This window comes from Pyrgilauda ruficollis, unplaced genomic scaffold, assembly GCF_017590135.1.
Source record: "Pyrgilauda ruficollis isolate IOZ18807 unplaced genomic scaffold, ASM1759013v1 scaffold2, whole genome shotgun sequence".
In the NCBI taxonomy this organism is placed as follows: Eukaryota; Metazoa; Chordata; class Aves; order Passeriformes; family Passeridae; genus Pyrgilauda; species Pyrgilauda ruficollis.
Genome location: NW_024519206.1, coordinates 12,215,848 through 12,233,765, shown reverse-complemented (window position 1 = coordinate 12,233,765; position 17,918 = coordinate 12,215,848). Strand labels below are relative to the sequence as shown.

The 17,918-nt window shown below is 44.9% G+C and overlaps 2 protein-coding genes across 4 annotated transcripts in view; both read left to right on the top strand.

Annotated features, from left to right (window-relative positions):
* Positions 1-26: 26 nt before the first annotated feature.
* Positions 27-17,918, top strand: part of HOXA6 (homeobox A6) — a 36,469-nt gene continuing 18,577 nt past the window's right edge. For 2 of the 3 annotated variants that reach the window (XM_041466872.1, XM_041466870.1), the window contains exons 1-2: positions 27-660; positions 7,986-8,090. In XM_041466872.1, coding sequence (XP_041322806.1) covers positions 225-660; positions 7,986-8,090 — 541 coding nt within the window. In that variant the 5' untranslated portion in view covers positions 27-224. Of the gene's footprint in view, positions 661-2,009; positions 4,078-7,985; positions 8,091-17,918 lie in introns of those variants that run through there. The other variant, XM_041466871.1, reaches the window with a different exon arrangement.
* On the top strand, positions 4,141-6,476 carry HOXA5 (homeobox A5). The gene is made up of 2 exons (XM_041466873.1): positions 4,141-4,949; positions 5,930-6,476. Exons 1-2 carry the CDS (start codon positions 4,388-4,390, stop codon positions 6,178-6,180), a joined length of 813 nt encoding a protein of 270 aa, XP_041322807.1. The 5' UTR covers positions 4,141-4,387; the 3' UTR covers positions 6,181-6,476.

Below are 17,918 nucleotides of genomic sequence, written 5' to 3'. Positions count from 1 at the left end.
CGGGGCCGGGGCTGCCGGTAAGTTGGCGGCGCGGTGGCGGCGGCCCCGGGGGAGCGGGCGCCGCGCGCGCTCCCATTGGCCGCCCCGCCGTCAGCTGCTCCTATTTTCTGCTGTCGCTTTTGGCGCTCGGCCATCCAGAAACAAACCACTTCGATGACTCCTAATAGTTATCGCCAGATGTACTAATACACAACAAATCACGGTCCGGGAGAGGGGGAGAGCAAATGAGTTCCTATTTTGTGAATCCCACTTTCCCGGGGAGCCTGCCCGGGGGCCAGGACTCCTTCCTCGGGCAGATCCCCCTGTACCCGGCGGGCTATGATGCTCTCAGGCATTTTCCGGCTTCGTACGGGGCAAGCAGCCTGCAGGACAAGACTTACACCTCACCTTGTTTCTACCAACAGTCCAACACCGTCATTGCTTGCAGTCGGGCTTCCTATGAGTACGGAGCCTCTTGTTTTTATTCGGACAAGGACATTAGTAGCGCCTCTCCTTCCGGCAGTGGCAAACAGAGGGGGCCCGGGGACTACCTGCACTTTTCTCCCGATCAACAGTACAAAACCAGCGGCGGCCAAGCCAAAATTATAAATGACGAAGGCACCGACCGGAAGTACACGAGCCCTGTTTACCCCTGGATGCAGCGGATGAACTCCTGCGCTGGTAAGGCATCTCGGTGCAGTCAAGGGCGGAGAGGGGAGGAAAAGGAAAAGTTTCTTTTTTTTTTTTTTTCTTTTTTTTTTTTTTTTTTTTTTTTTTCCTAGATAAAGTCCAGATTGCTGGAGAAACATGATTCCCGCAGGGCAATATGTAACATGAAACCTTCGCAGGTTTAGACCTGGCACGTTGGCACCCAGGGAATGGTGGCCAAGATCCCAGTATGTAGGTTTACTGGTGAAAGTTACAGGGGAATCCTTAGAAAGTAGGGGGAAAAAAATTTAAAAGGAACAAAGCACTTTTATCACTCTCTTAAAGCCATCCCAAAGCCTCTGCTCTGCTTCTTCATTGTCAGAGAGCGATGCATGGAATATGCCCTCTGTAGTGAGGATCCAAAGCATTTGTGGTACATTCCTCCTCGCCCCCCTCCCCCAGCTCATTAGCCTGTGAGTATTGGATATTGAGAGCACGTTTCTGGGGCCGTGGGCGCACTTCCATGGCATCGCGGATTTTTCCAGACTTAGGAGTGAACTTCACATAATTGAACTATTCTGTACAGGAGTGGTGCTGGGGGAATGGCGGGGGGGGGGGGAGTGGGAGGGTTGTACTGGGGTGACATTTATTTTTTACAATCCCAAATTTAAACGTTTACTTCAAGTGTTTGCTAATGACTCGCCTTTTCTCCCATCCTCCCGAGTTTATGTTTGCTGCAGGGTAGGTCTCACTCCTTTTTTTGAAAATTAAACTTTTAGCAAGACCATTCCGATGCTGCTTTGCATTCAAGAGCAATAAATTCTGGAGCAAATGGCAAAACGCTCTTCTATGATCTTTAGCTGATGTCTATAATTATACTTAGAGACCTTCTGCAGTCCCAGCCATGGCAATGGCTGTGTGTTTGTGTCAACACAGCCGCATGTGCGTGCACACACACACGCACAGAACATGCGTGGGGCTTCCCGGGTAGCACACGTGTGCCTGTGCCTGTGTGTGCGCACAGGCTCCCAGCGCGCACAGAGCAGCCTCTGCTCAGCCACTCGCCCCGTGCTACCTCCTGCACCTTCCCTAGGTCCACCTTAAAGCCTCTCTGTATCCCACTTACCCCGCCACCGTAAGCACACAGCACATCTGCATTTACAGCTCGTCAGGCAGGAGAAAAGGAAAAGAGAGAATTTAAAAAAAAAAAAAAATTAAAAAAAAAAAAAAAAAAAAAAAAAAGAGCCTCCAGGAAACCAGGGCAGCTTCCCCCACTCCCCGTGATTGTGCCTGCAAAAGGAGGCAGAATATACTAATCGCTCTTTCTGGTCTGAAATCACTGGGCCCTGTCCAATGCGATCGTTTTGTCTTTACTTCTACAGGTACAGTATATGGAACACATGGGAGACGAGGGAGGCAAACTTACACCAGATACCAAACGCTAGAGTTAGAGAAGGAATTTCATTTTAACAGATACTTAACCCGAAGACGACGTATTGAGATTGCAAACGCTCTCTGCCTTACTGAACGCCAGATTAAAATATGGTTTCAAAACAGGCGGATGAAATGGAAAAAGGAAAACAAATTCATAAATTCCACACAGCCCAGCAGCGAAGAAACAGAGGAAAAGTCAGGGGAGTAGAACCACGTTTAATAAACGCTACCAGGCCTTTCCTTAGCGCTTACTACTACTATTATTATTATTATTTACCTTGTGTTCCTTCTGCTACTGAAATCCTATAGGTTTGTCACAGTCTATTAATCCCCAAAAGGCTTGGTTAAAAGATGTATATTTGCAATCATCTGTGACTTACTCTAATATATGTGGAAGCCCCAGCTTTCGAGCTACAGGCATGTATGTATGTAACCATCTTCCTAAAGCGTATATGGCGTCGGTTAAAGCATTAGAGAATTGGCCCAGAATTTTAAATGTTTGAGATTAGCATCTCAAATGGGTGAGTGGGTGGGTGTCCCTGGTGTGCTTGTGTGAGAAAAGATAAGCAAATTATTTTTTATCTTTTTTTTTTTTAATTAGAAATGCTTTTATTGTAGAAAGACAAGAGATTTTAGAAAATATTTGGTTTATGTTTTTGCTAGCTCCCGTTACGGCGGGCCATCTCGTTATTCTATGTTTAGGAGTTTATGATCCGCAGGGGAAAAAAAAGTTTTAGCTATGTATAAGATATTTAAAGAGCAAATGGAAGAAAATTTCTTTTAAAAAACGTTGTATAAATCCCTGTGTATAAACTTTCAGTTAAAGCGAAGATGAATTGCAGGGATATTTTTTTTTTAAATGTCGCTAAACTGCTTAGTCTGCACTATAGTATTAAAGTAAAAACTCGGTGTTAAACTTCAGGGGAAGCGAGGGAAGAGGTTTTGAAGCGGGCAATTTTCTGTGGTTCCCGTTGAGCTTACGCTAAGGTTTTGGTGAGCTCAGCTCTGCACTGAAGGGGCTTTGAATTATGGACTACATTTCTTGGGGCTTCGTGAGCTTAGATCGATCTTTTCCCCTTTAATCTCTCTTTCTTTCTCTCTTTCTTTCTTTCTTTCTTTCTTTCTTTCTTTCTTCCTTCCTTCCTTCCTTGCTTCCTTCCTCTCTTTCTTATTTGAAGAAAAGGTCTTATTAACTTGGGGATTTTCTTTCCTGCTTCTGCGGTATCTTAATTCACATTCGCATTACTTAGCACTGGAAAAAAATAAATTGATACTTTGAAGAAAAATAGCTGCCATAAAATGCTTCCACTTCGAGATTTGTAAAAGTAAAATAAGGGCAGAAAAAATATTGATTAATATATACATTACATCTCTATATTATATTGCATGTGCATGTGAAGCTGTGTAGAAATGCACTTGTATACGCATCGAGGCTCTTTTGTTTGGAAGGCAGCACAATTTGGGCTACCACTCTAAATGTTTTAAAAGCCAAATCTGGAGAATATAATGCAAAATGGCTACCACCGCATTTAGAGGATTTTTTCCTCTCCGAGAGGCGATGAAATAACGGCAGCCGTAAAGTCGCCTGGAATCTGAACCCCTAGTTGGAAAAAACGCTGCACGATTTTCATCTTTAATAGATATCTGCCATTTCACATCGGCAGGACCCGGCTGCTTCTCGAAAGCTCCGGCACGGGAATAAGTGTGGGGGAAATTATATATCTATGTATATATATGTAGAAGGGACATAAACCTCGCCAGCATCCGAGAACGGATCGTGTAGGATTTGAGCACCGGCGTAAAAAACCCTCGCACGGAGGCGAAGGCAGGCACAAAGCGGAGCGCTCTCTGCACGCCCATCTCCCCGGCGGCCGGCTCGCAGGAGCAATGCCGCCAGCCCCGCAGCCTCGCCGCCGGTGCGGGTGCCGGTGCCGGTGGCGGCGAGCCCCGCTCCGCTCCGCGCCTCTCCGCGCCGCTCCGCGCCGCCGTCGGGGGCCGTCACCCCGGGCCGACCCCGCGGAGTTTTATGCGGACGGGCGGGCGGCGGCGGCGGCGGCGCGCACGGGAGGCGCGCCCCGGGCCGCCCGCGCCCTCCCAGCTCCCCCACCAGTGCACGAGTTTACCTCTAGAGGTCATCAGGCAGGATTTACGACTGGACAACAAAAGCACGTGATGTGAAGCCGTACCCCATATTTGGGTGCCTACGTAGGAGGGAACCAAGTACATGTCCCAGTCATTTCCATAATTCATCATAAATTGTGCAAGGGTGCTATAGACGCACAAAACGACCAAGAGCCACAAATCAAGCACACATATCAAAAAACAAATGAGCTCTTATTTTGTAAACTCATTTTGCGGTCGCTATCCAAATGGCCCGGACTACCAGTTACATAATTATGGAGATCACAGCTCGGTGAGCGAGCAATACAGGGACTCCGCCAGCATGCACTCCGGCAGGTACGGATACGGCTACAATGGCATGGACCTCAGCGTCGGGCGCTCTGCTTCCACTCACTTTGGTGCCAATGAGAGACCCCGCAGTTACCCGGCCAACACCACCTCTGCCTCGACAGAGCCCAGGTACAACCAGCCCGCGACGTCTTCCCACTCGCCTCCCCCTGACCCTCTGCCCTGCACCGCCGTGGCCGGTTCGCCTGTCAGCGAGAGTCACCACGGGGTGAAAAACTCCCTCGCCAACTCCACCAGCACTTCGTCCAATTCCAGCAGCAACACACACATCAGCAGAGACGGGGTTGGCACCTCGTCTGGGACTGAGGAAGACACTCCAGCAAGCAGCGAGCAGGCAAGTGCCCCGACCGACCAAAGCACAGCCCAGCCTTCACAGCCCCAGATCTACCCCTGGATGCGAAAACTGCACATAAGTCATGGTAAAGCAAATACCCTGTTCTTTCTTTATTTCTCTGGAGGAAAAGGAGGATTTAATGTAAACCGGGTGGCTGCTCCGAGCAAGGTCGGGGAGAGGGGGAGAGGAGGGCGTGAGAGCGGGCAGTCTCCGCTCACACCACAACTCTGCTCGCAGGGAAGCACGCTCCCTTCTTTGGGCGAGTCCCCCCCGAAAGGAAAAAAAAAACCTCTCGGCCCCGAAAACACCGCCCGCCTGGCTCCCAGCGCCGGCGGGGGGAGTAGAAGGCGCCTTGCCGAAGGGAGATCGGGAGCAGAGGCTGCTCCCGGCTCTCCTCTGAATGGGGGATCTTCCAGTGGGAACGGCGCGGCTGACCCCATTTATTTTGCTTAGACATATTAAAAAGAGAATAGGAAAGGGCGAGAAGGGCAGTTTTCACTGCTGGGAAGCCGTGGGGGAGGGGGCAGGGCGAGTCGCCCCAAACTCGGGGTAGAGGGCTCGAGGGGCGCGGGGGAGCAAAGCAACTTTCAGCCCCGGGTACCTGCCCTGCCCTCGCTGCTGGGAGAGCGGCCGGAGGCTCGCTGCCTCCCAGAGCCTTCCCCAGCTCAGCCGTGGGAAAGGGCTGCACGCTTCAGCTTTGCTCTCTCAGCTCTGAAAACCCAGCTATCAGCAGAGACATCCTCCAAATCAGCTTATCTGGGGGAGGCATGGGGGACAACTAACCTTATTAAAAAGAAAAAAAAAAAAAAAAAGAAACTGAAAAAAATTAAATTAGAAAAAATGGAATCGCAAATCCAAGCGAAAACTTACCGAGACTACCAAATCCCCCTCCCCCAAGCCTTTGCTAAGAGGGGCTGGAGGGGGAAACTTGTTGAGCGTTTATCCAAACCAGAAACAAAACCAAGCAGGACCGAGAATAACGGTCCTGGTTGCTGGTAGCTGCAATGAGACACGAAGGCTCCGAGAGGCTGCTGAGAATCTAAATCATGTACTTTTCTCTTCCAGACAACATAGGGGGACCAGAAGGGAAAAGGGCTCGGACTGCTTACACCCGCTATCAGACCTTGGAGCTCGAAAAGGAATTTCACTTCAATAGATACCTGACCCGCAGAAGAAGGATTGAAATAGCACATGCTCTTTGCCTCTCAGAGAGACAAATAAAGATCTGGTTCCAAAACAGGAGAATGAAATGGAAAAAGGATAATAAGCTGAAAAGTATGAGCATGGCAGCTGCAGGAGGGGCATTCCGTCCCTAAGCGTTTGATCAATTAAAAGTACTGAGCAGTATTAGCTGACCCTGCGTCGTCTCATGTCAGTACTAAGTTGACTTTCTAAAACTTCCTTGTGTTACTTCTGTGAAGAAACCCTGTTCTTGTCGCCCTTATTCATCTTTTAATCATGAGCCTGTTTATTACCATTCTCTCGCGTGTATAAGTAGATCTGCTTTTATCGTACATTTCTTTGTCTTGAATGGCTTTGTCTTGAAAAAAATAATAGATGTTTTAACTTATTTATAAGAAGCGAGCTGTGTTACTTGAAGTAACTGTTAAAACAAAACAAAACTAAACAAAAAAGGACAAAAAGGAAAAAAAGAAGTTAAAAAAAAAAAGGAGAGAGAGAAAGGAAACCCTCCCCCGGTTTAGTACAAATGTTATGTGTTGCACTCAACCTGCTTAACTGTGCATGTGTGGTCAAGTGTTAATGTCTGTATAGCTCCAAGCTGTTAAAAATATTTTTATTCAAACTACCTATATAATTCCTGTGTAATTAATGCTGTTGTAGAGGTGAAATGATGAAATCAACTGAACTTGTCCTACGTGTAGTGAATAGTGAATCTGTGACGAAAACTGTGATTCCAAGCAGTATGTCCTTGCTGTGCCTTTGTATATGACTCTTTGCACGAACTCTTAGAAGTGGCTCTTATTAAGCGCAGCTTCTGTGATGTATGTTTTTTGTGAACAAAGTTACAAATATAGTCAAAGTCTGGCTGTTTGAGCAAACTGTGATCAGCTTTTTTTTTTTAATTATTATTATTATTATTATTTGTTTTTAAAAAAAAACTGACTGGAAATCAACAAAAAAATAAACTTTCTATTGTAAAGTTTTTGTGATCTGATTTGTGCAAAGCAAGAAGTTGTGCTTCCTGATTTGCCTCTGAAAAAGAAAAAAAAAAATTAGCCCGTGCAGAGTTTCTTATAATATTTCACCTGGCTCCTGCTGCACGTTGCATATGGTGGATGCTGCAATTGTCCGCTACCAGTATTTTTAATTGAAAGTTTGACCATAAGTTCTTCCTTACTTGTTTCTCGCTAGGTGGAAAGCTGCATCGCAGGACCACAATCAACACCCTTTGTGGCTGAATCAACTGTTAACTGTTTGCTGATGGTTAATATTAAAAAAAAAAAAAAAAAAAAAAAAAAAAAACAAACCCCCCCCAAAAAAAAAAAAAAAAAAAAAAAAAACCCACCAAAAACCAAACCACAACCCAAACCCCAAAACATGTGCTTTGTTAAAATACGCTGTGAACTCCAGGGTGTGTTTGCATCGCTCTAGAATTTCTCCTGTGGTTTCATTAAGTATGTTTTAGGACAGCCATGTCCAAGCTCTCTGCGCCTATTAGTAACTCTCTCTAGCCACATTCCCACTCTTCACCCTTTAAAGATTTTTGGTTTTCTTTGCTAGAATTATTTTGCTATAAACGTAATGTTACTTACCCCATCAGAGCTTGAATGGTTAACTCTTCTGAGCTTCTAAGAGCAACTAAAGATTTGCACATTTACTGACTGGTTACATTGATGCCTTCCCTTAAAAGTTATAAAACAGTAAACTTTATAAGCCCCAGTTCCGGCTATATGACATTTGGGTGCCAAATGAATAGGGTTTTGTCTATGAATTAGATCGTAAAATCATCCATAGCACAGACAGATAGGCTCACTGGCTATAAAAAGTCACGTGGTGCCATTAAAGTAAGTTTTATGGTTTTGGGGAGTTGACATCCAACATTATATACCACATAACATATAATCTCACTGACGCTGGACTTCATTTGACTCTTTTGCAGGCTACGTGTGCCTCCTGGCCATTCAAATTGTCAGGTTTAGGGACAGAAGTATCCAAACCACAAGTTCTCAGTACTATGTGAAAAATGGCTCCTTGCAAGTCAAAGGTAAGTTTTGTGCACAAGTTCCTTAAAGTTTATTTGTACAGTGGGGAAGCCGAGGCTCCTGCTCGCTCTCGCTGCCTCTCGCCTCTCTCTTTCTTTCTCTTTCTCTTTCCCTTCCTCTCCGCCTGGAGGTTTTCAGGACGGTCCCACCGAGCCCGAGAGGCAGGATCAAGCACTAATGATCCAGGTTGCGCTGTAAATACCTCCCCCCATCCCTTCACTCGCAGCAGCTAGCTCTCTATTTTAACGATCAAATCAAAGTAAACCACAATAAGCGACTTTGGCAGAGATGGATTTTGGGGCCTAGCTTTAATCACTTTGACTACCGCAGAAGATAATTACTTCCTTTGCTCCAATAGACTCTCCAAGTTTGGAGAGGTTTTGTTTAGCAAAGAGTAGTTACTGCAGGCGATTAAAAAAAGGGGGAAACAAAATAGATTGGGCTTGATATTATCTGGGCAGTATCTTATGTAGGCATGATAGAGTTGGAGGCGTGATGATATGGTAATAATCTTTGGATTGGTGAAATATGTTGCACATCAGAGCCAGTATTAAAATGGCACAGACTGTACTGGAGTGCTTAGATACTTATTTTCTGCTTTGGGTTGTGCAGAAAGCTTTAGCTGTGTGTATATGTGCATCTGTGAGTGTGTAGTGTGTTTTGGGGACATGCATTTATAACGCTGCTATAACTTTTTCCCGGTTCTATACATAACTGCATAAATAGAAATGTATTTAAATTATATGCATGCGTGCCTGCTTGTACAAATCAGTTTGTACTTCTGTGTAAAGCCGTGCAGATGCATATATGTGTCTAATATTGGTGTATTTACATACACAAAGGGTGTGTATGTGTGTACACATATATATGTTCCTGTGACTTCCTTTTTTTTTTTTTTTTAAGCGAACCAATTGACTGTAACTTGTAGCATTAATACAAGAGACTACAGGTCATTAGAGTGCTGCAAATTATGAAATACGGGCTTGGTTTATTGAAGATTGTAAATATCCTCCTAGCTCTGCTCTCTCCCTTTCTGCCTTATATTGCTGGCTGCCATTGTGGGGTAGGCCCCAGCTGCGTGTTTACTTCAACATTCTTTTTATTTAAGTGGACTGTTCTCACTAGAGTGTGATTACTCAGCAATAAACTTTATGGCCGGATTTAACTTCAGTCTTTGAATTTCCAGGACTTGAATGAAAGGGTGAAAGGAACTCTATCTTTCTCTGGGTAACATTAAGGCCTGATCCTTATCCTCAGAGCTGTTACTTTGGCGAGTGATCTCGGGGGGTATAAACAGACTAGTCAGGGGCTATGGTAGAATTCTGAGAATTGCCTATTATCTATCTATCTATCTATCTATCTATCTATCTATCTATCTCTCCAAACCAGCTGTGGGCATCTCTTTCCCTGCACAGATTTGGAGTAACATTGTTTCAGCAGATTCCATTGTTTTCTTTTACGTGTCATAAAGTTTGGTTTGCAAAAGAATGGAGTGGTTTGATGTGAGAGATGGGCTTTGTTTTATATCGCTAGTGCTATGCCATTTGAATGTTGTGGTTTAGGCTGGTTTGGCTACTGTGAGCGAAAATGGAAGAAAGGCACAGGGTTTTAGGAGGGTAACGTTGTTGTGTATCTCTTCAAGGTCTGCATATTGCTGACTGATTCTTATTTTTAATTTATTTGTCTTTAGCTTTAAAGAAATGGTAGTATCTAATGTAGGTTCACCCCAAAGAGCTCAGTCTTAAAAACATTTAATATTTAAAGACAACCCTTGCGGAAGATAAATAGAGTCTGATGCCTTTGTGTCTGTCGATCCTTCCTGTCAGCACTAAACAAACACATCTGCATATATTTCATATTAAAAAAATGAGAAAGGCTTTAAAAGAGCATATCCAAATGCACATTCGAAAATCATTTCCTTTTAAACAGCTGGAGATTTTATAGTACTCTAGTTGACACATTTTCGTCAATAGGAATATCAGAAAGTTGTATATGACAGGCGTGTATTATATTATACTATATGCCATAAAATTTTATAGTTTGAGGCAAGGCATGAAAAACCCTTAAAAGTTTGGTCTTCATTTATATATAGGTCCCTTTCCAAGGAAAACCCTTTGCTTGTAGATGGAAATTTTACTAGACACAAGCAGCTCGTGATTACTCAGTACTTAACAACACTGTGCTATTTGAATTAACTGACTAATATACAAGCACGCAAGGACGCCCGTTGGACTAATATTTTAGGATCCTGGATATCATCCTGGATTGTAATTTTTCATTGCCTAGAGTGAAAAGATTTGCTACTGTGTATTTTCCACATTTTTTAATGTGGCTTCTGGACCATATCCCACACAAAGCAATGTACAGTCGTTCAAGAACTATGAAAAAGAAAAATATCCCTAGGTCCAGAAGCATATGAACCCGCCTGTACTGCAAAAAAACACTAGCAACAAAAGAAAGTTAGCTAGAAATGACAACTTCACCCTGTTTCTGGTCCTGCCCCGTATTAAGCATCACAGTTGAAACCATTCAAACACAAAAATGCGTTAAGATTTCCTAATACTCTTTGAAATTTGAAATTCAAACAAGCCCAGACTGCCGAACTCTGCGAAAATAGTCCCAGGTCCGAATTGTTTTCCGAGGGAAAATGTAATGGGAAATTATACCTGGGAATCAGGAGAGAGGTTTTATCTGCACACGTTATTTTTCTGATGAGTTTGGGGGATTAATAAGTGCAAGATTTTTTTCTATTTTAGGAATGGCAAGTTGCGTTCTGCGATTTGAAATACAGTTTACTTAATCCTTTGAAAGAAATACTTGCGTGTAGTGTCTCATGTCTAAGTGTAAAACCAATTAAAGATTAGGCAGCTCTCTTAATGTGTGGAACTGGTGACTTTGCAGGACATAACTTTCTCCAAACCAGGAGTGTAACAATCCAATGGAAAGTCATCCGTAAATTACAGCTCTGCAGCCTTGTCTAAACCATGCAAACGCCCTATTTTCAGAACACGGAAATTATTATTCTGCCATTTCCTTAAATGTAATAAGTGTGTATCTGTGGAAAGGTGACAATAGAGGAGTTTGCAATTTGCTCCATGGTAAATCGAATGGAACTGATCATGAGGGGGGGGATGAGGAGGTTTCGATTTCTAACGCTGAATACGGGAGCAATGCGTTTTCCCTCCCCGTAAATACAGATTTGACGCATTTAATGCAGACACAAGTAAACCTCCTGACCAAGTTAAGATGTCGTTGACTTTCTTAGTCCTTTCTCTTTTTGCCCTAAAATCTTCCCGATTTGAGGCTAGGATTACTAGCCAGAGCGGAAAACCACAGTTCCCACACTCTTCTGGTCATCTTTGAAAATATTATCCCTTTCAAATTAAAGCATCTTCTCTAATGTCTCTCTGTAAGGCAAACACTCATGGACCACCCCGATCACATGTTCCTGTAGCTATGCGCACAAACAATTTCAAATCTGACACAGAGACCGTGTAAAATTTGCATGGATTTTTCCTTATAACATGCAAAAGGAATCTTTTCTATATCCCCTCCCCCCAAAAAATGTCTTTTCAATAATAATATTTGCTATGAAGGTTATTGGGTAATTATTGCAATTTTGTGGAACAGTCCTTGCTTGAGGTGAAGTCTGTCTCCGGATAATAAATGGCAGCCCGTGCAGTTCACTGCCAGGTTAAGTAAATGCAGAAAAGATAAATCTGCACACCCTAGGAATCACCAGCAGAGCTCGCTTTAGACCAAGTTCACAGTCAACTCGTTTGCCTAGACAAGGCTTCGCAAACAATTAGACTTGTTTCTTTATGTTTAAATCAAGGAGAAATGACTAAAACCCTTCAGCAGAGAGCTGCAGCTTTTCCCGCAACGCTCTTCGCTCCATTCCTTCCAACCTCACGCCCGGAACTTACCCGGCATTTCACCTGCAATTGTAACCATATAGCGCCTTTGAGTAACAGGCTTCCCTCCAACGCTGCCGAAAGGCTGTGCAAACTGATCTAACAGCATTTTACAAAGCTGAGAGATTAAGGAAAAGAAAAAAAACAATAAAAAAAGCGCAAAAGTATCCGATTTCTCAGCAGCAAGAAGAAGGAAAAAAAAAAGGCAACAACAAAAAAGAGCGCCCTTAGAAAGCTGGGGGAAACAAGCAGAAGTATTGAAACAAACAGTGCGAGTCTCTTACTCCTAAAAGAAGCTGCATAGCTTTTGTATATCTTTGTGGTTAAGGGCGTTACAACTGCAGGTCAAAAAGTTGAGGGTCAAAAGTTTACGTTTTGCACCACTCTTAGTCATTCGCCCAGACAGAGTTTGATGTCAATGTTATAGCCGAGATCTTGACTATCAGCACAAAAGATAAAATAGCTTTGAGTTACGTGTGTATCACAGTATGGACTCCAGGTGAACCCTACTGGCTGAATGACCTCAATTACCAAGGAAAGGATAGAAAATTCCTCTTTTCAAGAGTAATACACGTTGTATTTCATCTTGAATTATCAGCCACATTTGTGTCTGAATATCTCGGGTTCAGCCGCGGCAGGTAAACACGCGTGTTACCCCCACAGAAGCCACTGATGTTGCCTCCTCCAAAAGTCAAGTAGCAAAATGCCTCACCCTTGTTTATTATATAATAACCTGCTCTAAGAGGTTTAATGTTAAGCTTCTCACTTTGCAAAATGGCAGGAAGATAAGATAGGAGCGAAGCTATTAACGCGTGTATCGATCCTAGCCGCGTCTTTGTTTTTGCTCTCATTTCTGTAGCGACCGCTAAACTGTGCTTAAACAGGACATGCCGGAGATAATACGGGCTATATGTTTGGTCCGGAGGAGCTCGTTTCAAATGCGGAGAGGTGAAGCCGTGTTGCGATACCCATGGAAAATATTACGGAGAAGCTGGCGCCCTGGCGCTCTCCGTGATTTGGAGGGTTCTCACAGGCTTCTGGAATTACCCGAGGCGGCAGTTCCCAGCGAAATTTGGAGTAGGACGAGTTGTTTTTCCTCCAGCCACCCACCCCTCTTCACCCTTCCAAGAAAAAGTTTAGTGGAATTTCTTAGCGCAGAGAGATTCCCACATTGCTGGGATTTTTTTGTTCCCAGTGCCGCCTCTGAGTGAAAGCTTTAGCTCCTTGGTTAGACGTGTCTGCAGGGAGAACTAGCCAATATTGCTCAAGCAACTTCATTTTGGAAGACATCATCTCAGACGGGATTCAGCTTGAAATTTTAAGGCTGAGGGGTGGGTGGAAAAGGGAAAGGATATTCGAATATAGCCATAATCAGACCTGAAAGGTGTGGAGGAGGGGACAGTGCGACAAGGAAATCCGAGAAAGAGAGCACCTCACCCCCAGCCACGCATTGCTGCCTTTCCACCCCCAAGGCAGCAGCCTACACCGGCCTCTGTATAACTGGTACGCGAGAATTATTTGCCAGAGACACAGCTGGATCGTGGCAGGCGAGGGCTGTATCTTGGGAACAAGTACGCGAGAGGTTAGATATCAGATTAGCCAAAGTGATTATCGGAGATTGTGCCTAAAGTACCTGCTGAAGCCTGGAAAGTGTGTAATGCAAGTGTTTGCTCGGCGTGTAGACGCTGTTCACAAGTTGTTGCTGCTGCTCACTTGTAGCGAGCCCTGGCACTGCACCTTTAGGGAGCCTGCCCGCTCTGGAGATAGTATATAACCTTTCACATCCAGACTATTTGTTTGGTGTAAGAGCGAAGCCTGATAACAAGCTAAAAACCGTAGCCAAATATCTATTTTGTTAGAGAATAGCAGGCGGATTGTTTCCAAGAATAACAATGCGTCTTTGATATACCCAGAATGAAAGCTGTTACTATAACCGGCTTACTCAAGAGTAGGTGACAGAAATCCATTTACTTCCTCACTAAAACAATTAGTGGTCCGAATTCCATAGTTTAAACCTGGTTTAGAATAAAATTATCAATGAGAATAATTTCAAAGAAGTTGAAACCGCGACTTACATAAATATTGACTCTTTCCAATTATTGTTTAAATTGTTTCCCCCTCCCAAAAAAAAAAAAAAAAAAAAAAAAAAAAAAAAAAAAAGCCAACAGGCTAGAACAGTACAGTTAATAATTTGAGACGAACTCTCTCTGTCCTTTCACTCTCTGCATTCAGCACGCTGCTCTCTGGCGTGGAAGGTCTGCTCAAAAGACCATTCATTTAAAATCCGGGCACAAATCACATTTTACGTGTGTTTATTTAAGCGCACCAGGACAGAGTGAGCAAACCCCGCCAACCATCCCGTTGTTAAGAGGAGCCCCAGTGCCAGGGAAACCACCGCTTTTGTCAAATGCTGAACTTGGGGCAAAAATGCCAACATTGCCCCGGCAGCGCCCATCGGGAAGGACGCTCTCATCCGCGGAGGCAGGAGCAGCCTCGGGGCTGTATCATTCCCAGGAACAAAGAAAGGAATACAGTCGATACATTCCATAACGTTTACATTTTCCCTCGATTTTTTTCTTATTTTTCCCTTAGAAGAAGTGACCTGGGCAAAGCACCCTGCTATCTAAAAGACACTGTTATAGACCTTTTAGAAAAACTAAGTCCAAGGCCGAGGTGAACTTCAGGTCACCGCGTCTAACAAATATGAAAATGTCGCCTGGTGAAGGGCACGCCTTGTTATTTAACAAAGACTGTCAATGTGTAAGATTAATAAGAAACAAAATGCACACGGTGTCACTTTTCGGTCACTTTGAAACTTGGGACAGCCTCGCATTCAAGAGGGGAAAGCTGGGACTAAATATATTCAAAATGGTTCAAATCAAAGTCAAACCAGGCTGCTAGTGCGATTCTTCCTCCTCCTACCGCTCTCGGTGGAGGATGCCCGGCACGGCAAGAGGTTGACTTGAATTACTATTATTATTATTGTTATTATTGCTGTTGTTATTATTATTTTCTCTTTCGTGGTAATTACGTTTTAGCTGCATATGTGGAGGGTAACAGGAATGCTTGCCTGTTTCACAAGAAACAGAGGGATCCCCTTTTCCCCCCTCTTTCGGTATGTATTGAGTTGCTTCTTCTTGGTGCATGAAAATTTACTCTCTCCCTCTCAGCTTAATTCCAGTGCTGTCCCCATCCCATTCTCGGCCAGCCTCGGCCAGGAAACTCTCGCTTCTTTATTAATTGATTGAAGTCTCCTTCTCCAGTGAAATCGAGCCTTTAGTCCTTCTGGAAAAATAAGGGAACTGGCCTATTTTATCCCATCCTTTTCTTTCTTTGAGAACTTAGGGTGATGGTACAAGTTTGTTAAAGGGAAGTACTGGGGGAAAAAAGGGTTTGAGATTGTTTATTACAGCCATAAATCTTGCAGTAAAACGTCGAAATGGCCGTGTGCAAGATAACACTTGGTGGTCTTGGCTGGGTTCTTGTTTATGATAACAAAACCAGAAAGACACGGAACAGGCCTTTTGGAGGTCCTGCCTCAGCACATCTTCACAGACTAAGAGAACCACACGAAAAAGCCAGACTTGAGCTGGGCAGCTCAGGTCACCTTGCAGATTTACACTCGTATACAAAACTGAGTCCTTCGCTCTGTAACCAAGCGCCAGAGCCCTACTGTAGCAAAGGGCACGGTGAAACTTTGAGATCTAATCACAGTAAATAATATGAAGCAGAGCCCGGTCAACTCTCCCAATATAGCGCTGATCTTACAAACCGAGACAACACTTCTCGTTGTGTTTTACTGTGGCGTGGGAACACGGCCGCCCGCTGTAGTGCTCCGGCCACAGAGCCTCAGGACTTATGCCGAGGATAATATTTACGATACCCCAGTGTAATTCATCTGGTGCTAGCCGGCAGGTATTTGTATGTATGCGTCTCTGTGTGTGCATGTATCTCTTTATACCGGGAAAATGCTTTCGTGGTGGATTTCGGTGATCTTTTATTTTTAACAGTCATGCAGATAGGAGCTTTTTTTTCTTTTAGGAAAAGGGTTTGCTGTTGTTTTGTTGTTTGGAATATAAATAAAACAATGTCCCCTTTTCTATCAAATGTGTGCTGTTGAGCAGTTGCGGCTGTCTCTGTGTGTAACCGCGTGTGTGTAACCGCATTTCCTCTCCACGCAGAGTAAATAGAGAAACTTATCTATTACGCTAGTTAGAGTTCCATAGATGTGCTGTTGGAAATGAGTAAGTAAATGTGTTTTAACTCTCTTTACAAATTAGACATTCGATAGTAGGAGGAAATGAGTGATTGTTTAGATAAGTACCCCAGTATACCCAAGTGCTGGAGATGTTCTAACATATTACAAGCCGCATGCAACGTGCGTGCCTATGTGTCTGTGGATAAAATATAAATCGATACGCTGTGTGTCTTGTTAGATAGAATATATATTCAAATAGAATTTTATTGCATGTATCCATTATCTATTAAACTGCAAAAGACAATAATCTGAATTTAAACCAGGGTAACTGTTAGTGTAATATCTTTAGGAAGGCAAGATCTAAACTGTATCATATTTTCGCTTGATATATTAGAAGTATTTTCCCATACCAGTAGATGAGATTTAGCCACTCAGCAATTATATTCTCTAAGGGTGTGGTAAATATTTCTATCTGTTTATATTCTTTCCTGTACAGATGAAAAAAATAATCTGAAAAAGTTCGCGCCTACTCCAAATGTGGCAGACTAGCTGACGTTCAATAAGTATTTTTTTCCCCCTTAGAATAAGAGCGTAATTAGTTTAACCATCAAATTTCAATTACCTAAGGTCAGGGCGGTTGCCTCGTTTCCCCCTGAGCTGCAAATACCGTTAACAGTCTCAGTTTTAGCTACGTAGAAGTGCCCGAGTGCCCTCTCCCTCCTACACCAGGGTTTGCGAGCTACTGCTGCGAAGGCGCTAGTGATTTCTTATGCAAGTGAAAATTAAAAAATAAAACCCCGACGAGGCACACCAAACCAACGGACTTAAATTCGTAATTCAGAAAGCTCTGCTCCGTGGGGAGGGATGCTCACAGTGAGCCCTGTAATCGCCGGTAGGAAGTGTTTGATATCGTCGTGTCCATCCTCCCCTCTCCCTTCCCCCTCTGTTCCCCGTTATTTTCAGGCTCGCTCTATGCCTCACACCCCGCTAGCCCCTCAAGGACTCTCCTCGGCCTCCCCGCGACCTTCGTTCTAACTTCTTCATTTAGCCCAGCTTCAAAGGGGCAAAAAGCTGTCCCTGGAGTTCGCGGCCGCCCGCGGTCCGCAGCGGCGGGACGCTGGGGACAGACCCTGGAGGGCGGCCGGTGGCCTGTGCCCGACAGCGGCTGCCGCCCTCTGCCTGCGCGCAGCCCCGGCGTTTGGAGATGGGCTTGTTCGAAAGGATTGTGCAACGCCTTGTGCAATGCCTGCCTCCCTCTGGATCACGCAGCTGGGCTGCGCTCCGCTTCCTCGCCCTGCTTCCTACACTCTCCCACGGGAGAACGAAGACACAAAAAGTGCTGGGGCGGGCGGGGTGGGTGGGAGACTGTCAAAGCCGGATTAGTTTTATCTCGCTTGACACCGCGACTGCTGGACGCGGCCCGGGTCGGCGGGCGGGAGGAGCCCGGGATGCTGGTGAGGAGCGGACGCGGGGCGCTCCCTCTCCAGCCAGCCGTCGCCCGTGGGGGAGGCGCGGTCCCCGCGAAGGGTCCGCGGGCGCGGAGCTGCCCTGCGGCCGCTCGTCGCTCTTCCATTTCCTGATCCGGGGTCCGCGGCCCCGCGCGGTAATTGGCGCTGGCGGTCAGGTGGTGGCGGGGCGGCGGGGGGTGCGGGTGTGTGTGTGCGCGGGTGTGTGTTTGTGTGTGTTGTAGGCGCTCCAGGGGTGGGAAGAGAGGAAGG